At 51.1% G+C, this 26,064-nt stretch overlaps 1 protein-coding gene across 1 annotated transcript in view; it reads right to left on the bottom strand.

The window, feature by feature from the left end:
• The window catches only part of SPNS3 (SPNS lysolipid transporter 3, sphingosine-1-phosphate (putative)), a 39,037-nt gene extending 13,403 nt beyond the window's left edge, over window positions 1–25,634 (bottom strand). Inside the window, exons 1-8 of the mRNA XM_090290667.1 lie at window positions 25,409–25,634; window positions 21,979–22,044; window positions 17,228–17,364; window positions 16,439–16,590; window positions 15,754–15,820; window positions 14,906–15,054; window positions 13,914–14,066; window positions 10,684–10,873 (exon numbers count right to left, since the gene is read on the bottom strand). Coding sequence (XP_090146793.1) covers window positions 10,684–10,873; window positions 13,914–14,066; window positions 14,906–15,054; window positions 15,754–15,820; window positions 16,439–16,590; window positions 17,228–17,364; window positions 21,979–22,044; window positions 25,409–25,619 — 1,125 coding nt within the window. The 5' untranslated portion in view covers window positions 25,620–25,634. The remainder of the gene's footprint in view (window positions 1–10,683; window positions 10,874–13,913; window positions 14,067–14,905; window positions 15,055–15,753; window positions 15,821–16,438; window positions 16,591–17,227; window positions 17,365–21,978; window positions 22,045–25,408) is intronic.
• Window positions 25,635–26,064: the final 430 nt, after the last annotated feature.

Raw genomic sequence — 26,064 nt, forward strand, 5'->3', positions numbered from 1 at the left:
GACGGATGAAACTACTTAACCACAAAAATCTACCCAGTTAGGGGCTGAAACAAAATAAAGAACTCATGAACGGAGGATCTACAAAAACAGGCTGATAATGAGCATTGCATCTATTTAAATCTGGGACCACTGTCAAACAACTATAAGGATTATGCTTAGAGAACAGACTGTGAGTGTTGCAAATGTAGGAAAAGTAAAACTAATAATATAACTAACAAAAATATGGAGGCTGGGAAGAGAAGAAGGGAGCAGTATGAGACAGCTAGTTTCTCTTCCATCGTTGGGATTCATCAGTAAGTCCAAAGTTAGAAAATTAATGTCAAGTTAAATAATCCCTGTGATTTCACTTAAATTTCTTCAGGTGACTCTATATAAACTAGTTAAACATATTAAATAATTCCATTTATATGAAATATCCAGAAGAGGCAAATCTATAAAGACAAAAATTCTATTAGTAGTTACCAGGGGCTGGGATAAGGACAAGCGGGGGAGAAACGGGCAGTGGCTGATAATGGATGGGAAGTTTCTTTTTGGAGTGACGATATATTCTCAGATTGATGTGGTAATGATTGCGCAACTCTGTGACTATGCTAAACCCCATTGAATTGTATACTTTAAATGGGTGAATTGTAGGGTATGTGAATTACAGATCAATAAATCCATTTAAAAAATTACAGTACCATATGACTCAGGTTTAATGAAAATATTTCTAAAACCATAAATCTGTGTGACATGTATAGAATGGCAGTCACCTAATTACATAAAAGTGGACGCAAATAGGCCAAGATATTAAGAGCAGTTAAGTCTGAAAGATGAGACTATGGAAAATTGATATTTTCTTGTGTCCTATTCGGCCTTTGCTTTTGTTTTTAAAATTTCTTCCAACTAAGAATGTAAAGGTCATTTGATACAGGGTGGAAAATTGACTTGGTGGTCCCAACTCTTGGTGCCTCCACAGCCTTGGCATGCGGGGGCCCTGGCGCTCAGTCCTCGGTCCTCTTCCCTCTCCCTCCGCGCTCCTCCCTCGGTGACCTCATCCAACCCCCGTGGCCCTAAATCACCAGCCTAGACCTGTCTCCTGAACTCGACTCTTATATCTCTAACTGCCTCTTAACATTTCCAGTTGACTGTCCTCAGCGGCAACTTAAATGTAACATGTCTAAAATTGAATTGCTAATTTTGCCCCCTCTAAAAAAAAAAAAGCAGCAAGACCTGCACCTCCCTCAGCCTTCTCCCCCTCAGTCACCGCCGACTGCACGCTGCCCACTGCTCGCACCCCTCCCTCTCGCTCGCACGCCACACCCGGCCAGTCAGGAAATCCTGTCGATTCCGCTTCCAAAACACACCTACAATCTGACTGCTTCCCCACACTTCCTCCATAACTGCCCTGGTCCCAGCCACAATGAGAAATTTCCCTGTTTCCCCTGTTTCTGTCTTTGTCTTTCATTCTATTACCAACCCAGGAGCCCAGAGAGACCCCGTTAAACTACGTGGTAGAAGTTACAAAAGGGCCCCCAGTGACCGAGGCTTCCTGGTAGCCACGCCCCCTACGGCGCCCTCTGTCTGTGGTGAAACGGGGCGGCCTTGCACCTGGCTTTGACCAATAGATAAGGTGGGAGCGATGCTGTGCTGTTCCTGGCCTAGGCCTTAAGAGACTGCAGCTTCCACTTCTGCTTTCTTGGGATGCTGCCCTGAGACCACCACGCAAGAAAGTAGCCTAGCCCTGGCTGATGTGGCTCAGTGAGTTGGGCATCATCTCACAAACCAAAAGGTCACTGGTTCAATTCCCAGTCAGGGCACATGCCTAGGTTATGGGTTTGGTCCCCAGCTGGGGGTAGCCATAAGGCAACCCGGTCCACATCAATGTTTCTTTCTCTTTCTCCCTCCCTTCCCTCTCTTTAATATCAAAAATTAAACTAAATTAAAAAAAATAAGGTAGTCTAACCTAGTGGAGGCCAAGAGGCCACGTGGAGGAGCACCAAGGGTCCCCACAGACGGCCAGACCTGAGTGAGGCCAGCTCGAATGTGCCAGACCCGCCCGGCCTCCAGGCGAAGGAAGCCACGTGAGTGAGCACCCACACAGAAACTGGCCAGCCAACCCACCGAATCACAGGAAATAATAAATCACTGTTTTAAGCCACTAAGTTTTGGGGCAATCTGTTATACAACAATAGATTATCTGATACAGCCGTACGTCAGATTGTTTCATGTTTATGCTAGACATCCTCCAATGGCTTCCCATTTCACTCAGACTTGAGGCCAAAGTCATTACATGTACTATCTGCCACCCCACTGCCATCACCTCTGACCTCACGCTCCCTGCTCTCCCGGGCTCGCCCCATTCCAACCACGTTTCCGCAAACACACCAGCCGTGCTCTGCCCTTCACGGCCTTTGCACCTGCTGTTCCCTGTGTATGGGGTGCTCTTCCCCACTCCTCCACCATAGCCACATGGCTCCCTCCCTCACTTGCTTCAGGTTGCTATGGAAGTGTCGCCATCGCAGTGAGGCCTCACTGACCACCTTGCCGGCCCCTGTCCTCCTTCTTGTCCCCTTTCCCTGCTCCGTTACTGTCCATGAAACGCATCCCCATCTAACATACCATGTATTTTACATGTTTGTTTCATTACATACATATTTTGCCTGTTCTGGTCACTGTTGAATCCCCAGAGCTGAAGCAGAGCCTGGCACGCAGGAGGTGCATGGGAAATACTTGGTAAGTAAGAGAACATCGCTGCTCATCCAGCCGCCTCACCACGGCCTTGGCTCTGCCCCTTGAGACCTCTTCTCCCTCAGCCCAGGAGGCTCAACAGGGGGTTGAGGGTGAAGACTAAATCCCAAGGCTTCTCACCTGTGAGGCCGAAAGATCAGCATGGAATTAGGGGAGACCTGCCCCGGCAGGGGATGGCCCACATTGGTGGGGCCTTCATGGCCACGTGCCCAGACACTCCCCCCACCATGCTGGACGTCAGCAGGACCCAGACCGCAGAGGAGCAGGTGCCCTTGGGGCACTGTGGCAGATTGTATTTACCCAAAACACCCACTGCAATGTTTCCACATGCTCTTTAAGATCACTGTTAGTCCCCGTCAAAAGACAGAATCTATTTCCTCTCCCCTCATATCTGAGTGTGAAGGCAATATGGTTTCCTCTGGCTCTCTCTCTCAGGATGCTAGTCCTTGGAACCCAGCCACAATGTTATGAGGAAGCCCAGGCCACATGGAAAGGCCACAGGCAGCTGTTCCAGCCCATGGCTCCAGCTAAGGTCTCAGCTGATGGTCAATATCAATCTCAGATGGTCCCCAGCCTTTGATGATCCAGCCCCCAACCCCATCCTGCCTAGTTAACCCTTTAGTGGGAAAGGTAAGTTATTCCCACCCCCAACCTTGCCCAAACTGCAAATTTGTGAGCAAATATGTGTTTTTGTTGTTTTAAACTACTAAGTTTTACCACATATCCATAGTAACTAGAAAAAGCACAGAAGTTCATTTAGTTCCTTAAGGAATCCAAGAGGTGACTACTAGCACTCCCATTTTATAGCTGAGAAAACTGAGGCACAGCAGGACCAAGACCTTACTTTAGCCCACAGAGCTAGTGAAGGAAAAAGCAGCAACAACATCAAGGTCTTACAGACACTTCAATGCATGCTCACTCCCATCCCCCACTCATGCCCTTCCATCTGGACCACAAAGCCCACCCAAGGGGGGATTGCCAGACTTCAGCCATGTCCTCCAGCAACCAGGCCAGTGACAGTAGAGCCCCTGCATTAGGTTCAGTCCCTCCTCTGCGGATAAACCTCTTCTCCTCTGAAGGGCAGCCACTTTGGGAAGAAGGCCAAGGAAGAGAGTGTGAGCCAAGGCATGCTGTGCATGTCTGGATCCCAATTAACAGCCAAAAAGTCCACTTCCTCTGCCAAGGAGACTGGAAGGAGGGAAGAGATAGAACCCTCTGCACCAGCAGGTGGGCCACAGGGCGTGAGCTCCCCCCAGGGAAGGCCCCAAAGCAGACTTTATATGCTCAAGAAGCCTCATTGCCGTGGAACATACAGCATGGTTTGACCACCAAAAACCCCTTTTCCACACAATGCAGCTACAGCGACGAAAGCAATGGAAGAAAAACTATACTCGGCTGCAGACACACGTGCACACACACATAATCACACACACCCCACACGATTATCTGCATGCCCTGATACACACTCATGCACAGACATATATACAAAACAGCACACATGGACACACTTATACACACCATGCATATATAGAATGAATATACATGTACATACAATATACAATATACATAAAGCACAAGAACACCGGTACACATGAGGGCACACATCTGCACTCATATTCACAGACCTGGATATATTCATACTTAGATACATGCACACACTAGCACACATGCCCAAATTCCCATGGGCTCCTCCCAAGAAGATCTTGGGGCCCATTAGTCTTCCCAGAACTTGCAGAGATAGTGCAAGAACTTTGGTTGCTGATATCTGAGGAGTAGGGATAAATGGATGGATGGAAGAGGCCCAAGAGACTCTTCCTATTTTGAAGCTCAACATAAGCCATTCCTCAGCCCCTTTAGACACCTTTCTGATGTTGACCCTCATGGGTTCTTCAAACCTAATGACATCCCTCATGGTGGACTACAGCCAGTTCCCACCCATTGAAGTTTTAGGGGTGATATCATGTTCCTTGGTCTCTAGACTCTCGTATCCAACTCTCCAAAATATTTCCACTTGGATGTTGACCTCCCACCACAAATTCAGAATATACAAAACCATGCTGTTGATCCTCAAACAAAACAAAACAAAACAAAACAAAAACACCCCTGCTGCTCATGCCCACTTTACTAACTCAGTTAATGGTGTCTCCCTCTTCCACCTGTTCAGGTCGATATCCTAGAACTCACCTTTGATTCTTCTTTCACACACCACATTGAATCCATCAGGAAATTCTGATAGCTCTGCCTTTAAAATATATCTGTAATCGAACCACTTCTCACCACCTCCACTGCTTCCAAGCCCCATAGCTTCCCACCTGGCTTATGGCAGTAGTCTGACTCTTCTCTCTGTTTCTGTCCTTGCCCCCCAAACCTCTTCTCAACAGAGAAACCAGAGTGATTCTATTAAACACAAACCAGTAATAGAAAAACAATAGAGAAGTTCAATAAAACCAAACATTGGCAGCAAAGTTGACAACTTTAGTTAAACTGGCCAAGAATAAAGAAGTGAAAACTCAAATTACTGAAATCAAGAACAAAAGAAGGAACATTACTACCAACCTTACAGAAATTAAAAGAATTACAAAGGAATACTATGAACAAGTATATGCCATAAGTTTGATCATCTAAGTGAAATGTACAAATTCCTAGAAAGACCCAAATTACCAAAACTAATTTAAAAAGAAATAAAAAGTCTTAATTGATCTACAACAAGTAAGTATTTAGTCAGTAATCAAAAATTTCCCATAAACAAAAGCCCAGACCCAGATGGCTTCACGAATGGATTCTAACAAACATCCAAAAACGGATTAACACAAGACTTTTTCAAACTCTTCCAAAAAATAGAAGAGGAAAAAAGCATTTGTCAACTCATTCTATGAGGCCATTACCAAGAAAACTGCAGACCGACATTCCTAATAAATACAGATGCAAAAACCCATCACAAAACACTAGCAAGCTGAATTCAGCATCACATAAAAATGATTTATACAGTTGTCTCTCTATGTCAGAAGGGGATTGGTTCCGGGAACCCTACGGATACCAGGATCCGTAAATGCTCAAGTCCCGTATATAAAATGGTGTAGTGTTTGGATATAAGCTGTCCACATCCTCCTATATGCTTTATTTTTTTAAAGATTTCATTTATTTATTTCTAAAGGGGAAGGGAGGGAGAAGGAGAGGCAGAGAAACATCAATGTGCCAGGGAAACATCAATTGGTTGCCTCTCGCACGCCCCCAACCAGGGACCTGGCCCTCAACACAGGCATGTGCCCAGACCAGGAATCAAACAGGCAACCTCTTGGTTTGTGGGACAACTACCAACCCACAGAGCTTACCAGTCAGAGCCCTCCTGTGTACTTCAAATCATCTTTAGATTACTTATAATACCATACCTAATACAATTGAAACACTATGTAAATAATTGTTATACTATATTATTAAGGGAACAATGACCAAAAAAAGTCTGTACACCTTCAGGAAAGACACAACCATTATAGGCCTAACATAGTGCATGTGAGCAACACATAATTTTTTAAATCCAAATATTTGCTATTCGAGATTGGTTGAATTCATTTATTTATGAATGATACGGATACAGATTCGGAGGGCTGACTGCACAGCATGGCCAAGAGAGGATTTATCCCAGGAATGCAAGGTTAGTTAAACACAGATATCAATCAATGTAATGCACCATGTTAATAGAGTAAAGGACAAAACCCATGATCCTCTCAGCAGATGCGGAAGACACAAGCCGATCTCCCACTCCTCAGCACAAAACCCCGTCTACCTCAGTCAAAGCTAATCCCACCTGACACCCAGGAGGTTCCACATGACCCAACCCACATCACCTCTTTGTCCTCTTCTTCCTCTCTCTCTTGACTCTCTCCACACTAACCAGAGTTTCCTTGCTCTTCCTCGAAGCCACCAGGTACACTACTGCCTCAGGGTCTTTATAGTGGCTGTTCCTTCTGCCTGGAAAGCTGTTCCACCAAATAGCCACATAATTTACTCCTTTGCCTCCTGTAGGTCTTTACTCAACAACCACCTTCTCAGTGAGGCCTCTCTGGTCATGCTACATAAAATTGCAGCCCTCTCCCTAGAACCTCATATACTCCCTATCTCCCTTTTCCATTCTATTTACTCTAAACATTTATGATTATCTAAACTATTGTGAAACTTACTTACGTAATTTGCCTGTTGTCTCTCTCCCCAACTAGAATGTATGCTCCCTAAGGACAGAGATATTTTAGTCTATTTTTTTATCCTCAATCGAGGATATGTTTATTGATTCTAGAGAGAGGAAGGGGGAGAGAGAGAGGGACAGATGTGAGAGAGGAACATTGATCTGTTGCCTCCCGTACATGCCCTTTTGGTGTACAGTATGATGCTCCAACCAACTCAGCCACCCAGCCAGGGTTATTTTAGTCTATTATATCCACTGCTATATTCATAGCATTTTAACTAGCATGCCACTTTATAGGCATTCAATAAATATTTGTTGACTAAATAAGTGAATGCAAATAACTAGTCACTCAACCATTCCCCCAGCAAGCAGTGATTCCCCTACTCCCTACCCCAAGAGCCTAGCATCTTACTTTGGGCTGGAGTGCTGAGAAAGATCGGAACCGACCTGGGCCCTGCTGGGAGAGGGGTCCAAGTATAAATAATGATGAACCAAGAAAGACAATGCTGAGGAGTATTGAGGATGGGGAGAAGGTCAGGCCTACCGATCAAGGAAGGTTCCATGGGGAGATGGGGCTCAAGCTGGCCCTTGAAGGCCCAGAATGATTCTAGCATATGGTGAAGGGGTGGAGGTAGAGGGAACAGAAGGAGGCCCCAGATGTGGGCAGCATGGGGTGTGTCCCAGGAATCGAGAGGGGACTTGCGTGGCAGGACTGCATGGGGATAAGGCTACTAAACTTGTCAGGATAGATTGTGAGGGTGAAGAATTTGACTTGGTCCCAGAGGCACCAGGAAGCCATACAAGGCTCTGGAGCAGGGATGGTCCATGGTGTTGCACTGGCAGTGTGGCAAGGACTGTGGTGGGTAAGCAGGAAGGCGAGGAAACCAGAAAGGTGGCTCTCAAAACAGTCTTGGAGAAAGATGGTAAGGCAGGAAAGGACAGGGGACACTGAGAGAAGAGAGAGGTTAGAGGTATTAAGAGTTTTATGACCGTGTTGGGGGGAAGGAGCTGGAGCTGAATCTCAGGTCAGAACATCCAGGTAGACTTCGGAGGTACAGTCAGAGCCTTGGAGGAGGGCATCTGTCGGGAGGATCAGAAGTCCGCCACTTCTGGAAGGCTAGAGGTCTGGCTGTGGAGCGCAGCACTGCGGGGCATCATGCCAGGGCCAGCACTAGAAGACTAATGCATCCTGGACCCACCTGCCTTCCTGCCCTGAGGCCCCTCACCCCCATGCAAGCCTGGAGAAAAGTTTCTCCAGCTGGCTTTGCAGCCAAGACACAATGTCATTGCTAGATGAGCCATCCAGCTCTGGAAATGTGCCAGGTTATGGGAGGGGGGACAGCTGTGTCCCCGAAATACAGCCAAGGAGCTGCCTCCCAGGGCCAACCAAGACGGTGGCAGAAGCAGAGCTGGCAGGAGGTCTGCAGCCCCAGCCGATTCAGGGACAGGCCTTTGACGGGGCCTCCATCTGCCTGGGCCTCAGCGTTGCCTGCAAGGTCAGGCCCATTCAGCTCCCACTGGCTAGAGATGATGGTCTCAGTCACTCTTCTGCTTTCTCAGCCAGTAAGCATTAAGGCATTTATTGGTGCCTAGCGTATGCATACTGTCTCTCCCACACGGGTGACAAGGTCAGTACAGTGTAGTCTGCAGAGCTGAGTGTGAGTTTTGTCTATTCTGCTAGTTGTATTGCTATCTCTGGGCCTCAGTGTTCCAATCTGTCAAGTGGGCATGAGACAAACCCTTCCACATGAGGGCATCATAAAGACCAAACAAGAGCAGAGGCACAAAGGAATGCTAACAGGCCTTGTCTACTCTCCAGGAATGTCAGCAGAAGCCCAACCAAGGCCAAGGACTCAGGTGAGAAGCCCCGCACCCGCACTGTAAGAGAGGCGCCAGACACACCCTCAGAGCTTAGAGAGAGAACGGGAACTGCCCTGTGTGGCCCACAGCTTGTATAGGAGGCTGGAGAGTGAGAGAGCGGAGTGAGGAGCCTCGGGCGACCCACCCACAGACAGGGCAGGGCCTGCCAGGAAGGAGACTGGCCTTTCTCCCTGGCTGGACGCCAATGAAATGCTGACCCTCCTACACCAGGGCTGCCTGAGGGGCATCTATCAAGGGCATCCTCGGGTCATCTTGAAGCATGTCACCTAGCACTGGGAGAACATGGACCCTGGGACCTACGGAGTGCGGAGTGCCGGAGGGAGCAGCCTGCAGTGCTGGGGGAGGAGAGGGGGAGGAGTGGGGGCAGCTGCACTTCCTGAGTTCACCCAGTGGCTAAATGGACACTAGGGAGGAGACAGGCTTGAGGATCACAAGCAGGGAGCCCCACGGGGTGCCTGTCAGGGACACAGGGTCTAGCAGGAAGGATTGGAAGGGACACACCTGAAGAGGAGCGGAGGGGAAGATGCAAGAGGAGAGAGGACTCGAACAATGCTAAAGCCAGGGCCAGGGGTCCAAAACACCGCAAAAGTGCCCCCCAGAGAGGAGTCAGCCAGCATCTGGGCATCTGCCACATGGAGGGCACTGGCGGTTGGCAGAAACAGCTCCGACACAAACAACCCCATTTTCAAACATTCTTCCTAACTTGTGGGACCCTGGAGGGGTCTGGATCTTAGGGAAGGGGCGGTGTTGGGACAAGGGACAGGGATGGAACAAGGAGAACAGAACCAACTAGAGCTCCCCTTTCCCCCTGTCCCCAGTGCAGTTTTCTGGGCCCAGATAGAAGCTTTATTGGGAAATAGAATCAAAGTTTTGATTTAAATGGGACTGGCTTTTTAGTCCATGAGTGTGACTGGAAAAGCTACGGGATCTGGTCACTGGTGGGAGAATAGTGAAGCTGTTATTGATTTGCTTTCTGAGTCCAGTCTGCTCAGTGAACACACACACAGGTGAGGGCCCTCATGTCCACAGCAATGGGTCCCCAAGCCCTTAGGACCAGGAGGGGGTGGGGGAGGGGATTCAAGCCTGTCTGGCTGGGGTTGGGCTGGAGCGAACTTCCCAGAATCAGTGGCCCCTTCCCACTGGGTGGGACAGTCAGGGCCGGAGCCCTAGGAACGCAGGGACACTGCTGCACATATATATACATGTATATGTGGATACAGCCTCACCCATACACCATGGTGCCTGCAGGACCCAAACATGCACTGAGCCCAGGTGGGAACAGTGAATCCAATGCAAACAGAAAGTAGCCTGGAAAGGCTTCTGAAGGAGGTGGCCTTTGATGCGGGTCATGCAGAAGGAGGGGACCTCAGGTTGCACAGAAGAGAATGGTGCCCCTGGCAGATGGAATGGACAGAGCAAAGGCTGGGAGGTGTCGGCACCTGTCACTGTACAGTCAGAGCATGAGGCACATGAAGAGACATGCGGGGCATGGATCTGGAAGACGTGTCACCTTTAACACAGCGTCTGCACTGGCTGTGACCAAGCTGGGCCTCACTGTCCTCATCTATAACCTAGAAAGACTCACCCTATTTCTTCATGTCCTAGAAATAAGTGAGTCTCATTATATCTGATCAAGGCATTAACCAGGAGCTCAGATGATACACTTTTGAGTCAGAAAAGCTTAGGCACAAATCCCAGTTCTTCTGCTTCCTAGCTGAATAACTCTTGGTACGCCTCAGTTTATTCATCTGCAAAATGGGGGTAACAAGCTCCACCTGGAAGGACTGATACACATGCTGTACGCAGAGACCTGGCACAGTGGAAGCCTACGTGAGGCAGGGGTTCCGTACATACGCCATCCCACCCCCATCTCTGATGCTGCCCTCACTTACATAGGAGGCCAGAAGAGTGGTCGGAGCCAGGATGAGAGCCAGGTAGAGGCAGGGCGCTGCAGCAAGCAGACTAGAGGCACAGATGAGGGGCTCGGCCCGCACATTGACTTTCTTGTACCTCCGTGAAGCCTCTGCTCCCAGGGCAACCCCAAAGACGCCAGTCACGACGGTCAGTGCCCCAAAAATCAGGCTGATGGGAAGGAACACAGAGGGGTTGGTCAGCAGGTGGCGTTAGGAAAAGGGTCCAGCCATCTGCCCCTGTGCAAGATCTGGTGCCCAAAAGAAATGTAGCTGTGGGCCCTTTCCCTTCCTCCCAACTGGTGCTTCTAGCTCCTTGGCAGCCTGATCAGGGAACCCAGTACTCTCCCTCCTTCATCCCCTTTCCTGCCTCATCCTGGGGATACTGCTGGCCAGGTGGTGATCTGCCCAGCATCCCAGTTCCCAGGCTTCCTCAACTCCAGTAGCCTTCTCCAACCTCTTACTACTCAACACTATCCCACTCGAAAATCACAATTCTTTGGTCCCAGTCTGACAAATTGAGTGTCACAAAAACCACCTTTCCTCTGAACAGCTTCTGTAAAGTGTGCATTCCACAGGCTGAGTGCCAATGGGTTTGTTCCTCTGCCCCACTTCACTGGCTTATAGGAGAGAGCGTTAGAGTCCAGAGGGGGCAGGACCTGGCCTGAGGTCACACAGCCCCTCAGGGGCAGAGCCAGGGCCTCCTGGCCCTCTGCCTACCGAAGCATGTGGGTCTTTAGGCAGCTTAAAGGTGCTCGCTGAACCTTCGCAACCTTCCAAGCCGTGCAAGGCTCCGACTCAGCCCCATCAAGTGACCCTGAATCCCGGATGAATAAAATCCACTTCTGAGCCCTTGGTCTGAGCCAGTCTTGGCAGATTCTCGAGACCTTTGTGAGACTTAGGATTGATTATTCACACAGGCAGTGTAGACAGGGAAGACCCCTCATCAGCCCCTGAGCAGAAGGTATAGCCAGAGAACACACCCAGCCACCAAGCCCCTCTACCCACACATGGCCTTCCCAGTATCAGACTCTCAGAGTCGGGGTCCTTAAAGGCCTGCAAGTTCTATGTTCATTCTCTGCACAATGGTCCTGGCAAGTAGCTGTCCAACTTCTACTTACATACCCTCAAGGGTAGGAGGCTCACTACCCCAAGCAGCCCCTTCCATTTGGCTCTGGCTGTTGAAAGTGTTCCCTCTGGCTGAGCTAGAATCCTGTGTCCTGCAGCTTCTTGTGCTCACCCCACTTTCACCCTAAGGCTTACCCTAACCACAAAGGGTGTATCAATAGCTGGGGTCTGTGCAGAACCCAAACACTGGGACCTTGTACCCACTCTGTGGTAGGCAGAATAATGGCCCCCAAAATATCTTCGTACATCCTATTCTCTGGAATCTGTGAATGTACTTCATGTGACAAAATGAGATTACACTAAGAATCTTGAGATGGAGAGATTATCCTTCCTTATTTAGTGGCTGAAATGCAATCAGAAGTGTCCTTATAGGAAGGAAGCAGCAGGAGAGTTGAGACAGAAGAGGAGAAGCCATGTGTCTGTGGACATAGAACCTGGAAAGATGCAGCCACAGGCCAAGGAATGCCGGCAGCCACCAGAAGCTGGAAGAGGCAAGAAAGATTTCTCCCACAGAGCCTCCAGAGGGAAGGTGGCCCTGCCAAACTTGATTTTGGCCCAGTGAAACCATTTTGGACTTCTGACCTCCAGAACTACAGGAAAATAAATTTCTGTTCTTTTAAGTTACCAAGTGTGGTAATTCGTTACATCAGCCCTAGGACAATAATACAAACACCCATGTCAGGTTCTCACAGGGGTTCTATGAAGAAGAGTTAGGAGAACAAAGCTGAGAAAAGGGGAAGTGAGTGCCCAGGAAATACACAGCCAGTTAATGCCTGATGTGGAATCAAGGCCTAGTTTTTTCCTCACCTTTTCAAGCTGCTAGGAGGCTTTTAGGACTCAGCCTTTCCCTCCATGGAGGTAACAATCTAGCTGCAGCATCAAGACAAACATGGCAGTTTCATTCGATGCATCCACCCATTCACTCACTGGATGCATTCCCTGAGCACCCATGGTGTGTGTGCCAGCAAGCTGCTCCCAGCTAAGTGGAGAGGTGTTCAAGTCAATTAACAGTAACAGGCAGTCGACAGAGGCAATAGAATGTGAAGCTTAAAAGAACCAACTTTGGAGTCAGATGGGTTTGAATCCTGGCTCTACTATTTGTTTGCTGTGTGACCTTAAAAAAGTCACTTAACCTCTCTGATCGTCCATCTCCTCATTTGTAATACAGGAATCATAGGGTTAATTATAAAACCTCAGATGGTTTTTTTTCTTCACGTAGAATGCATAGCTTAGGGCCTGAACTAAAGTTAAAGCTTAAAAAGTAAGGGTGAGAAAAGGGAAGGGAGCTATGAGCAGAGGGCATGGCTTGGGCAAAGGCACAAACAAGTGAGAGGGCATGGGAGTGAGGAGGAGGCTGGGGAGAAGGAGGTAGACGTGCTTCCAGCAGAGGACTGGTGTCGCTGAAGCATCAGGGAGCATGAGGAGCCCATGAGGCAGGGTCAGAGAGAAGGCAGGCACCACAGGAGGCTGAGAAGCGTCCACTGGAGAGGAGGAGGAAACGAGGATTAAGGTGTCAAGGAGGAAGAGAAAGCGAGTAAGAGAGGATTAAGATTGTCCTCTTGTTCAGGAGGTCACTGAGTCCTTGGAGAATGGAGCGAGAGGGCAAGGAGTGGGGAAACTGAGCACAGCAGCTTTCCCAGGTTCTCGATGCCTCGGGTGAGGCAGAGAACAATGAATGCGTGGGTGAAATCCCTAAGCCAGATAAGAACTGAGGCCTCCCAGTGCCTCGGCTGGCCATCTGTAAAATGGGATGACCTCATAGTGTGGCTCCCTTTGAAGGACAGTTGCCTGAGTCCCATCATTCTCATCCCAACCCCAAGTGCCCTCTGGGCCTCCACAGCAGCCCACGTGTGGGAAGACAGGGGTGGGGGCCCAGAGAGGACAAGGGAGCTCCTCTGGACACCCAGTGTGGCAGGAGCTTAGCCGGAGCCAGGACTGGCCTATGCCTGCCAGCTGGCTCCCAGGCTCTGCAATCTTCTCAGAGCACCATGTACCCAGACAGATTGGGTTTCGGGGCTGAGATTCCCCAACCAAGACCTCCCCTAACCTGGGCCAGGTGCCCAGGGCTCCTAGAAGGCTCTCACCTGTCCTTGCTGTCACACGGCTGCTGGAAACAGGGAAGCTGCAGTCCATGCACCACACGGGCCTCAAATAGAAACTTGGGGGCCCAAAAGCCCAGAGATCCAGTCACAAAGGCCATGGCTGTCACTCCAAGAGTGGACCACACAAAACTCCAGCTGCAAGAGAAAGTGCCCTGGCTGAAGCTGGGAGACGGCTGGGGCTGCAGGGGAGGGCCGCTCCTATGTGTCCCCTTCTCCCACCTCCTGGGCACACAGGTCATCTGGGCACGCAGGCTCCGCACCCTCCCCCGCAGTCCCTGAGAACCCTGCACACCCCACCTCCACCTCTTCACTCATGCTTTGCCTTCCCGGCTCCGCTCTGCAGGACCAGCTCTCCCCATCCTGAAAAGCCCACAAGCAGCATCCCAGTCTCCAGGAAGCCGCCCCTGCTGCCCCTCCTTCCTCTGGGTGCCCTCCACCGGCCTCATGGCTCTGTAACAAACACAGCTGGGTGCTGTTCGTGCCCCACATTTTGGTAAATCATGAGGCCTGGGAGCGCAGTTGGCCCCTGCCTGCCTCCCAGACCATGCCTGAAACAGAGGATGGATGCACTCCCGTGGGGCTCAGAGAGGCATCCTCCAGCCTCCTCCCAGCGGCCCTGAGAAGCGGGCGAGGCTGAAGAAGTATGTCTACTGAATAAATGAGGGAAGTGAGGCTCCAAGTCTCAGGTCACTTAGGGATAAGGCAGTGGCAGAGCCAAGGCTGGAGCTCATGCTACCTCCCTCCCCCGACCTCCCTCCCTCTCAGCCCATACTCTTATGTCATGTGGCTGGGGGAGGGGGCCTCCAAGTGAGAAAGGGGCATCTCAGTTGGCGAGTGGGAGCTCAGAGGAGAAAGAGGACTGAGAACGATGGAGGGCCACCAAGGGCTCCCTGGAGGCAGAAAGGGGGAGGTCAGAGATGCTGGGGCAGACAGTGGGTTTGGGGTGACAAGCAGGGAGGAGCAGGAGCACTTACTTTCTCCCCAGGTATCTGACATCCTCGCACCAGCTGCCCCTCAGGCCCCCTGTGACCCCCTGCCTCTGCTGCTCAGCAGCTCCCCTGGGTGGGTCTGGAACCAGCGTGATAAGCAGAATCAGGGCCACAGCTTCCAGGCAAGGCATGATCTAGGGACAGGAGGGCCCAGGGAACTCAGTGCCACATGCCCCTGTGGCCCAGAGATCCTGAACTCTGTGGCCCAGGCTCTTGGGGGAGGGGGAGAAAAGGGCTCACTTCCTGGGTGCTGGGTACACAGAACCTGACATAGCATTGTTTCTCACCCCATCGCCCTTGACAGTACAGCCAGCCTCTTTGCGGAGTAGTGTCCCCTTGGGAGTTGACTTAACACCTGTCTGTCCAGTACAGACACTACTACCTGAGCAGTGAGCCTGACATGGCTGAGAACTGGAGTCCCGACAACACCGGCCCTGACTATGGCGCAATTGCTGCCGCCATGACTGCCCCTTTCCCCTCCATCTGCCACGCCAGCCCTGTCCTAGTATCTTTCCATTTCTCGGCTCATTAATCCTCAGGAGTCCCTAAGGCAGCATTTACTCCCTCATTTTACAAGTTGGCAAAGTAAGGCTCCGAAGAGGGAGGTGACTGCTACAGGTCATGCAGCGAGCAAACTGAGCAGCCAGGATTTGAACCCAGGGCCACGACTTCCACATCCATGTTCCACGTGAGGCCCGAAATGTCTGAAGTTGCTGACGTCTGACCACCCCCTGGCGCCGCGTAACCTGCCAAGTGGCTAAGGCCACTGGAGGCTGGAAAGTCCCTGCCGGCCCAGGGGCAAAGCAGAGGGAAGAAAAGGAAGCGGGACTCACTCGGAGGGCCCAATGCCAGTTCCCGGTCAGCGCCTTCACAGCTGACCCCAGCACGTAGCCCAGACCGCTGCAACAGAGGGGCAAGAGGGACGGGCAGTCAGGGCAGAGAGGCGGCCCAAGGCCCTGAGGCCAGCCTGAACCAAGGTGCTCCCACCCCAGGGAGCTGGCTCTCTGCAGCTCATAGCGTTTCACTGGGAAAAGTGAGCCATGTGAGGCCCGGATGTCCACTGCCCTTGGGCTCCTAGCCCATCCCCAGTGCCACTGTCTCCTGTCTCCCAAAGCTCAGCCCTGCCTGAGACAGGGATTTCAGAAAACCAGGGTCAGAGCTCAGAGGCCTAACTGTAAATCCCACTCTGTCCTACCTCAAGGGGGGCTGGACTGCCTGGCCCTCATGCACTTCCTGCCTCACCCGCCAGAGCCAGCCTGCCCCTCAACAGGCAGAACTAGCATGCAGGGAGCACTTTTATTCCCTTAACCCTCACCACAGCGCACCAGTATTATTGTCCCCATTTAAAGGTGAGGAACAGAGGCTCAAAGGGAGAGTGGCCAGTGAGGAAGGGGTGGAGCTGGGATTTAAATCCCAGCCCTCCTGGTCTGATATGTCCTCCCCCAGCCCAGCCCCTGTTCTGACCCCTTTGAGCCTCAGTTTACCAACCCCAGAAAATGAACGTAGGGTGATACCAACCTTCCAACAGGAATAAAGATGTAGAAGATGGCCAGTACCCGGGTCCGCTGGTCCCCCACGAAGAGGTCGCCCAGGATGGTGGGTGCAATGGTGGAGTAGCTGGCAGTGCCAGTGCCCACGACTCCCCGGGACAGGAAGAAGAGCCAGGAATACTGGGCAAGCAGGCACAAGAGCAGGGTGAGTTCCAGAAATCACCCGCGGGCACGAGACTCAAGGCTTTGCCAAAGGGGCTCAGCCACAGGCTCCTCGCTATCCTCCCTGCCCTGGTTCCCCCAAATCACATGGGTGCCCCCTGCTGGCGCCTTCAGCTGCCGCAGGTCCCCAGCCCAGAGGAGCCCTTCCCCAGCATCGCCTTTGCTAACCAGGCCAGTTCCCCCAGACGGTAGCTGTTACCCCACACCCACACCCAGCACAGTGGGAGGAAATGAAGCCACGAGCAGCAGCAGCAGGAGGTGCAAGAGAGGAAGGCTCCGGTTAAGAAAGCCTAACGGGCCCAGCCCTGGCCAGGTAGTCAGTTGGCTGGACGATTGTCCCAGTACAGTTGGGGGTTCCATCCCCGGTCAGGGCACAGAGAGGAGTCAACCAATGAACGCATGAGTAAGTGGAACAACAAATCAATGTTTCTCTGTCTCTCTCTCAAATCAATCCCTCAAGTCTAACAGACTCCTCTCTCAGCCCGGAAGGCAATCCGCAGCAAGCCTTGGATGGAACAGAAGCAGCCCCACCCAGCTCTCATGGAGCCAGTGGGAGAAAGTTCCCTGGAGCCTGTGCAGGGGTGAGGGCACCTACCTGAGAGGAGATGAAGGAGCTAGAGAGGCCTGCTCCTGACCAGAGGAGGATCCCAAAGCTCAGCGTAGCTTTGCGGCTATGTCGGTCGCCCAGGTAGCCAAACACAGGTGCGGACAGCAGCAGGCAGACGGTGAAAACTGGAGGGAACAGGCAAGGGGCAGCATGCATCTCCCCACCACGATGGGTGGGCAGATGGGCCCAGCAGGCCCACAGAAGGGCACCTTGACAGTGAGTGAGTCGAGGCCAAAAAGAGGAAAAAATAAAGTGAACCCCCAACCCCTTCCTAGCACATAACCCATTGTCCAAAGTCAGTCGACTGGGCTGTGCAGCCTTGGGTTGCTAACTCCACGTCTCTGATCATCACCCCAACAACGGTGGAGTCAACATCCCTCACGTCCACTTCCACAGGCCCCTTGGAAGCTGTGTCAAGGTGAGAGAGAAGTGACCGTGGAGCCTGGCACGGAGCTGCCAGTGGTCAGGGCACGCCAGAGCCCTAGCTTGACCAGAGCTCCTGCCCTCTGTGAGCCTGATGCTGGGACTGGTCTGATTTTGCTGCCACACCCTGCTGAGGGTGAAGGGTGGCAGAAGGGATGGGTGGTCTGCCTGGGCCCTTTCAGAGAGGCAGATGAGTACCGTTTAGAATGAGCACAGTGATTCCTGGAGGCTGGAAATGCGCTGGTTTTCCTAAGTAGGTAAAACATTCCCCTGACACTGCCAGTTGTATGTATACCATTTTTTAAAGTAAACCCTTAAGAACTGGTGGCTGGGTTAATGAATATGTTGGCTATTCTGTGAAGACAAAGAAACTGCCACGTTTTTGCAGGACTCTACCACGTGGATAGGTACCCTCCCTTCTTCTGTTCCTGAAGTAAATAGCCTCCACCCTCCAAGGAGGACTTGTTCTAGGGCTCCGAGAGTCTGCAAGGGGCGAGGGGAGAGTCTGGACCCTCCCCACCTGGTCTCACCATCCAAGGGCCTTAGGCTTTGGAGGGCCCCGCCCACCACCTGGGTCTCCATTCACTGAACACATATGATTGACATATCCTAAGCCCAAAGAGTATCCAGATTCCTCCCGGCTTAGGTTCCAGCCCCTCCCACTCCTCCAGTATTGGGTGGAGCCACATGCAATTGCAGTTTTGACCTACAAAAAAGCGAGAATTTAATATGGTTCGACCTAATACTCCACAGAGAATGGTCTTTGGTGTCAATGGCATTTATAATTTTAATAGCTACTGCCAAAACAGGTCTCAAAAAAAGGCTGTATCGATTTACACTTGCGTAGAAGCATATGCCAGCACCATGGTGACACCTGATAGGATCAATCACTTTATTTTTGTTCATCTAATGGTTGAAAAACAAATGGCATCTCGCTGATGTTTTTATCTGCGTCTTATTCCCAGTGAAGCTGAGCATTCTCTGCCCATTTTTCTGTTGAGCTCTTTGTTATTTGGGAATAATTTCCACAGTCCTTCATATTTTAAGGATTTCAAATGCAAGTTCTGAGACTAAACTACCTGAGCTCGCATCCTGACTCCACAACTCTCTAGCTGTGTGACCTTGGGCAAATTCCTTAACCCTTCTGTCCCCTTTCATCAACAACACAAGGAAATAGTAAGAATATTTGCCTCATAAGATTAAGTTAAATAAAACATATAAAAGGCAGTGACTGGCTTTATATAAATGCCTAATAAATGTTCCCTGTTATTGATTATTGCATTTACAGTTTCAACCACCATGATACAGAAGAGTTTATCTTTGATGTAGTCAAATTTATAACCTTCCTCTAGGGAGGTGGTTTCTTGTCTTGTTAACGCCTATTGTTTTTACCCAAACGTTGTAAAAATATTTCCCCACATCTAATACTTTTATGAGATTTGGGGCAGGGGTCCTTCACAGGACGTAAACACCTTAACTGCGCAGTTGCCCTGAGACAGAGAGACCTGCCTCTCAGTGGAAGGCAGGCACACCTTTCCTTTCTGGCATCTTCAAATTCAAATAATTTCTGTGACAAGGCAGGAGTGAGTAATCAAGGAGCACTAGGTTAAGAAGGGGACTCTACAGGCCGCTGCCTGGAGCTGAATCCCAGCTCCGTCACTCTCCAGCTGTGTGACCTTCAGCAAGCCCCATCTGCTCTCTGTGCCTCAGACAGGCACTGTAAAATGGGCACAATAATAATACCTGCCTAATGGGATTGTTGTGCAGATTAAATGAGTTAATATTATAAAGCACTTAGAACTGTGCCTGGCACATGGAAAGGGCCACATCAGTGTTGATTTCAATATTATTAATCAATTACTAACTCCAACAGTTTCTCTGTCCCAATTACTAACTCCAACAGTTTCGCTGTCCCAATTGGGAGGGAAGTGGGTCTGACCACTGTTTCCCTTTTCCCTCTACCCCATTCTTATAGCTTGACCACCCCCCACCCTGCTCTTAGGGGTTTCCTTCATACTGCAGCCCTGTGGACAGAAAGCAGTGTGGGTCTTTGGGCCATTGCATGGTGACTTAGAAAGGTAAAAATACTCACCTCAGGTCACCGGAAACAAGCCCAGTCATCAGGCCTCCAGCCCACTGTCCTGTCCATACACCTTTGGGGCTGTTTCTGCAGAGATGACCTTTCCCTTCATCCACTCCCAAACACACACACTCACATATCCACATACTCACCTTCTCTCCCTGCCTTTCTTTCTTCCTTCCTTCCTTCCATCCATCCTTCCTTTCTACCCTCCCCCATGCACACACACAAACACACACACACACACACCCTTCTCCCTCCACAGTATCTCACTTATCAGCAGCCTTGTAGTAAGAATCCTATTCACCATAGTAAGAACCAGGGAAGAGAAATGTTGACTCAACCATCATTATCTATTTCACCTAGAAGTTTGTGGGCATTGAGCTGAGATGGCCTCTCTTTAGCTGCAATTATGAAGGAAGATCAGCCCCAGCTGGCCTGAGACCAGAGCAGCTGGAAGACCCATGGTCTAAAGCAGGGCTCTGCTAACTCTTTTGCTTAGTGCCTCTTAAAGAAGTTTACAGAACTATGCACCCTTTCACACGTTTTCCACTGACATTTAAAACATTTTATCATAAGTTTAAATAGTTGCAAAAGATATGACTTCCAGGATTATCATATTTTTTAAACGATATTTTCATCCAGATCCTTGAGGCTGCAGATCAAGTTCATTCAGTTTATGGGAAATGCCTGCCACAGAGTCTAATGAGCAAAACCAGTCCTGCCTTGGCCGGGTTGTTCAGTTGGTGGAGCATCGTTCCTACACCAAAAAATGTTGTGGGTTCTATTCCCAGTCAGGGCACATGCCCGGGTTGTGGGTTTGATCTCCAGTTGGGGTGAGTAAAGAAGACAACTGATCGATGTTTCTCTCTCACATTGATCTCTCTCTCTCTCTCTCAAATCAATATACATATTCTCAGTGAGGATTAAAAAAATAAAAAGTCCTTATTTGCCAAATCAATCAGACAAATCAGACTGGTCGTCTGTAAGAAAGATGTTAAAATGTTGGCTTCATTTTTTATTGAAATAAATGTGCCGACTCCTATCCTGGAGACAAGCTTCTCACTTCTGAATTTTAAATCATAGATAAATAGCAGACTATCACACACCAGCAAGACAGCTAGATAAGGCTTGGCATCTTGCCATGGGTTTCTACAGACTGTCTGTCTGCTCTGCTCCCCGGTCCTCCCCAGCCAAAACCGAGCATCCACAAGGAGTCCCTCTGTCTGGCACCCTCAAAGTTTTTACACCCAGGCAGTGTGCACCATAGTAAAATTTGAGAAGGAGGAGAGGTGAATCTTCCTGCTTAAAACGGTGAACAGATGATTATTAAAGAGGAGGTGAGAGAGGAGAGAGCCAAAGGCCAGCCAGAGGCTTGTTCTTGGGCAGATCCATTTTAGAAAAGAAATATATAAACTTGAGGATATATAAATGGATTTTCTCAAGCTCTGCTCCTGCAGCTCCTGGAAAGTTTTCATGTCTCCCCAGAAGTCCCCATACCCCAGTTTGAGAGCCTTGTTCTGAAGTGTTGAGATAGTGGACTTTTAGGAGGAGGAACAATGCATGCACGTGCTAGTTACTGGCTGGGTGTGTTCACATGTGCATCTATGTTGTGACCGTATACGCACACATATGGGGGGGTGAATGTGTATGTCACCATCCAGGCATTCATGACCCCAACTGCCCCCTCCTTGGAATGGGATACGTAGCTGCTCTCCAAAGCTGGACTAAAGGTGCATGTAGGCCCAAACCCCGTCTGAGTCCATGGGGCAGGGGGGTCATCTTTGTCTGTCTGTGTGTCCTAGTGGTCAGATTTTTCAGGTCCACAAGAGGAAAGCAGGTGTCAGGATTTCTCAGCCCCTGCCCATTCTCTGGTACCAGCTGAGCTGAGCAAGCATGAAGGAGTGAGTGACCAACTTTGCAGTCATGATCAAAAGCTCAGGAGCCCTTTCCAGCCTCAGCTCCCCTTGCTCTTTGGGCAGCACCTACACACAAACCTGAAGGGGCTGTTCAAGCATGAGGTCTCAGCCTGTACCTTCTCCTCTGCTACCCGACTGTCCCTCACACCCACTGCCACCATCTGCAGTGCCCCTTCCTCTGCCAGGAGACTTAGTGGGGCTCAGCCTGGCCCCCACTTCCCAGCAGCTATAGCTGGGCACAGAACGGGACCTGCCAGAAGACCCCAGCCCAGCATGAGCCCAGGGCCCCAGCTCCAGGGCCAGGACTTGCTCCTTACCCGTCTGCAGCAAACCAGCATGGCTGTCACTGATGTGAAAAAACCTCTGTACATCCAACAGCACTCCTGTGGACAGACAGACAGTGCTCAGGAAGTGGGACATAGCCTGCTGAGCCTCTAAAGGCACTGCCACTGCACTGGGGACAGGGCCACATCTGAACAGCACAGCACAGGGCGTGGCACCCGGACCCACTGTTCTTCCCCCCTTCCTATACATGCAAACAATCACATGCACACACGTACACATGAGCAGGCACTCAGAGAGACATGTGTACATCAAACACATGCAGAAACATGCATCCCAAAGGCCCCAACTCCTGCACACACATTCATTCACAGAGAGCATGCACTCCCAGCATAGACGCAGAGTCGTGCAGACACACAGACATGCAGATCCACATACATACAAGCAGACAGGAGTGCCCAGAGATATACACTCACAGAGACTCAGCTATATATACACACTGGAACCTGCACTCACAGATGTGTACGCCCGGTCTCGCACACCCAGACACACATACATGTACACACTAAGATGGTCATGTAAAGACATACCCTGTGAAGGCATATGTGCAGGGCTGCTGTTCACATCGAAGTCAGCGTGACCGGCGGCTCCCGGTCGCTGCACAGTGCACAGCCACGCACTGAGGCTGCAGTGGAAGTGGAAGCCCCTGGGATCGTGCAACACAGCAGCCCTGCTCGTGTACAGACTCCACATATTTGGAGGCATCCATATATATGCACGAGCACGTACATGCAAAGACATATGCACCTCGGCCTGCACACACTCACCCCAAGCATGTTCTTCCAGAGGCGTGAGCACACAGACATGAGAGTGCATGTGAAAGCTTCAGAGATAGGTTCTCTTTAGGCCCAACCTTGACCCCGACTCCCTAAGGATGGTAGGCTCTTGTTCTGCACCAGCCAGGTCTGCAAAGCCCTTCTAAGACCTTGCTAGGCCACGGGCTGGTGCAGTGGGCGCTCAGCCTAACACAGAGAGAGGAATCAGGCCTCCTGACCCCAGGTTCTGCTCCCTAAAATCCCCTCAGCCTTTTGATGCATTTTAGAAAAAGTTAGTCAGGGTCGTAGGCACTTGATTGTCTCATCTATGGGGCTCTGGCCCTCTCAAGATGAAGAACAATCATTACTTTTATTGAGTTATGACATGCCTTGGGGCCAGACCCTGAGCTGACACTGCAGTGTTTCCCTCAGAAGTGGGGACTTCATTGTCCCTATGACACCGATGAGGAAACAGGCTACAGCCAGCCGTGCCCGCACAGCTGGAAATGGCGGAGCTAGGACTAGAATCCCAGCCAGAGGCAGTCCGCCTTCCTGCCCAGTGTCGCAGAAGGCGTCAGAAGCCCCCAATGGAGCCCTGCAGAAATGCCCCCAGGGTGGGGGGAGATGAATAAAGACCCTCATCCACATCTCCAAGACCTGTCAGTGGGTGAGGAAAAATCAAAGAGTCAGAGAAGCGCAGTAAGATTTTTGTTCAGACGTTTACTTTGGGCCCAATTGTCACAGCATCTAGGTATACCAATCTTTACATATTTTCCTTCTCTTTTAATATTTTTAATTACATGAATAAGATATACTCATTGAAGAGAAAAAATAGACAAGCAGATGAGCAAAGTAAATAGCTAAATAAGAATTCCCTCTGATTGCACTCATCCTCCACGTTAAGGAATGAAGACCCACACCCTCATTGGGTCTGCTCCCAGGTTCCTCGCTGCCCTGTGGTGCTGGGGAGGGGCTCGGGCGCGGCCTCATTGTTTACCTTTACGCCGTCCCTCTGGCTTCCCACGGGGGAACCCTAGTCACTGGGAGCCTGGCCTGCTGCCCCCAGCAGTCCCCGCACACTCCGCTTGGTTTCACTTCTCCTTCATCCCAGTAACGGCCTTGCTTCTCACTCTGCCAGGGGAAGTCCCAGCAGGGAAGGGGCCTCAGGCAGGCAGAACTCAGGGTCTGAGGCCCAGCCAGAGGCCTCTCAGGACCAGTGGCGGTGAGAGCAGGGACCCGAGCCCATGGGGCTCAAAGAGCTGTACCCATGATTGCCTTGCTGCCACCTGTGCCCTGCCCATTCCTCCCACACTCCCAGTCCGGCCTCCTCGGCTTTGGCCGAATCCATGCTGCTGCCTCTGAATTGACTTCCTGTTTCACTTTGCTTCCATCAGGACCTCAGATCTGCTTATAGATGCACCCCCCCCCCCAAAAAAAAAGACATTTTCCACACTCACTATTGCTTCAGTAGAAAGTCCAGGCTCCTAGCCTGGGACCAAAAAAACCTATGATCTGGCCCCAAGCCCCCTTTGAGGATAATTTCCTGCTTTCTCCCCCATCACCATACCTGATCCGAGCACGCACTTTTGCCTCCTGCACCCTGGCTCATGGTGCCTCCTCTCTGAATGCTCTTGCCTCACCCCATTCCCCGCCTTGCCAATTTTCTCAGCCTTCAAAGGCCTAAATCAAACTCTCCCTCCTCTGTGAATTTTACCAGAATGCTCAGTGTTGATCCTGGGGTGCTCAGCTGACTCTCACCCCACTCTGCCTGCATTAGAGCTACTTGTACGTGTGTTCTGTGTCCCTCTGAGCTCATAGAGGACAGACGCTGGGTCAGGGACTGTCTGCAGCCCCAGAGTCCTGTTCATTCCACAGCTGCTCTTTGGTGTCCACACTGGTAACTACTGATGACTCAGTGCCCTGGTCTCGGGGATGCCCAACATCTACAGGTGCCGCCTTGAGCTCCTCAGGCCAGCTGGTACCTCCCTCATGTGGCCGCATCTCCCTGCCTTGCAGGAGTCTTGTTAATGAGCTTCTTCTCTCTCTGCCCTATGAGGTGGTCATTCCTGAGTTCAGAAACAATGAGATTGACCTCCCCACCCCTGAGTCCCCAAGGCCCACCCAGAGGACCCTGCCCATAGTTAGTGCTCAGTTGATCTTGAATGAATCAGTGATAGAGGAAAGGTTGAATCCTGAATGAATGAGTGAGTGAGTGAATGAGTGAATGAGTGAGTGACAGGAGACCAAGCCCCGGGGCCTACAGGAAGGAAGGCAGAAGGTGCAAGGTTTGCACACAGCCTGCTGTCCCACAAATAGCCAGCACACTACTTCTTGCTCGGGAGCCGGGCCAGGCTGCCCTGTCCTCCACAAGCTTACACTGGCATTCCACTCAGAACCTCCAGGTCTTTGCCTGAAGACTCAGTCCTCCCTGTGGTCCTCAGCCACCCCACCACCACCATGCACCCACACCTATGTGCACACTCTCAATTTGGGGCTGGATTGGTAAACCAGATTGGCATGGCCAGGAGTGAGGACAGCAGAGATGTGCTCCACAAGAAGAAAGTTTGCTGGACGGAAGGCTACCACAGTGGCAGGGCAGCCAATGGGTAGAGGGGCAGGGGTTGCTTAGGCTGAGCGTCCCCTTCCTCACCTGCGATGATGAACCAGTTCATGTAGTTCAGGAGGTTGGTGTAGCAGAGCACTGCCGCAGCCACGTAGGCTCTCCAGCGGGGCAAGCTCCAGGGGGCAGGCGTGGCTGGAGGGGGACACTGACCGGAGCCCAAGGCCCCGGAGTGCCCACCTGACCCCGCGGACCGGCCTTGAGGCTGCTCTGGCCCAGGCTCCTGGCACTCCTCGGACATGTCCCACACCTTGCCAGCCCACAGCTTCTGTCCCAGGAGGCATGCAGGGGTGAAGATACATCAGTTTCTGCACCAAGTCACTTCCTGTGGTTTCCCAGCCTCCCAATCTGAAAGCGGCTGCCCTAACTGCTGAGCATCTTATCACAGGTTCCTGCCAAGCCCACCACAACCTCGATGGTGAGATTTCACCATCCCCAGCCTGTGGGGCTTGTCCCCACCCCCCCACCCCGACTGACTGCACACTAGGGCCCCCTGGATCTAGTCTGCAGGCTGGGGCCGCTGCAGTGGCTGCAGTGAGGAAGAGAAGCTGCACCAGGCAGGAAATGAGATGCCTCTCCTAGAGGCCTGATTGCTGTGGGAGCGTCTGGCTGCCCACACAAGAGATGTGAGAGGGATTTGAATCCGAGTAAAATCAGGAAGGCGGGGTGCTGGCCAGAGAGCAGCA

Source organism: Furipterus horrens, unplaced genomic scaffold (genome assembly GCF_987537825.1).
Source record: "Furipterus horrens unplaced genomic scaffold, mFurHor1.1.pri manual_scaffold_11, whole genome shotgun sequence".
NCBI classification, from domain to species: Eukaryota; Metazoa; Chordata; class Mammalia; order Chiroptera; family Furipteridae; genus Furipterus; species Furipterus horrens.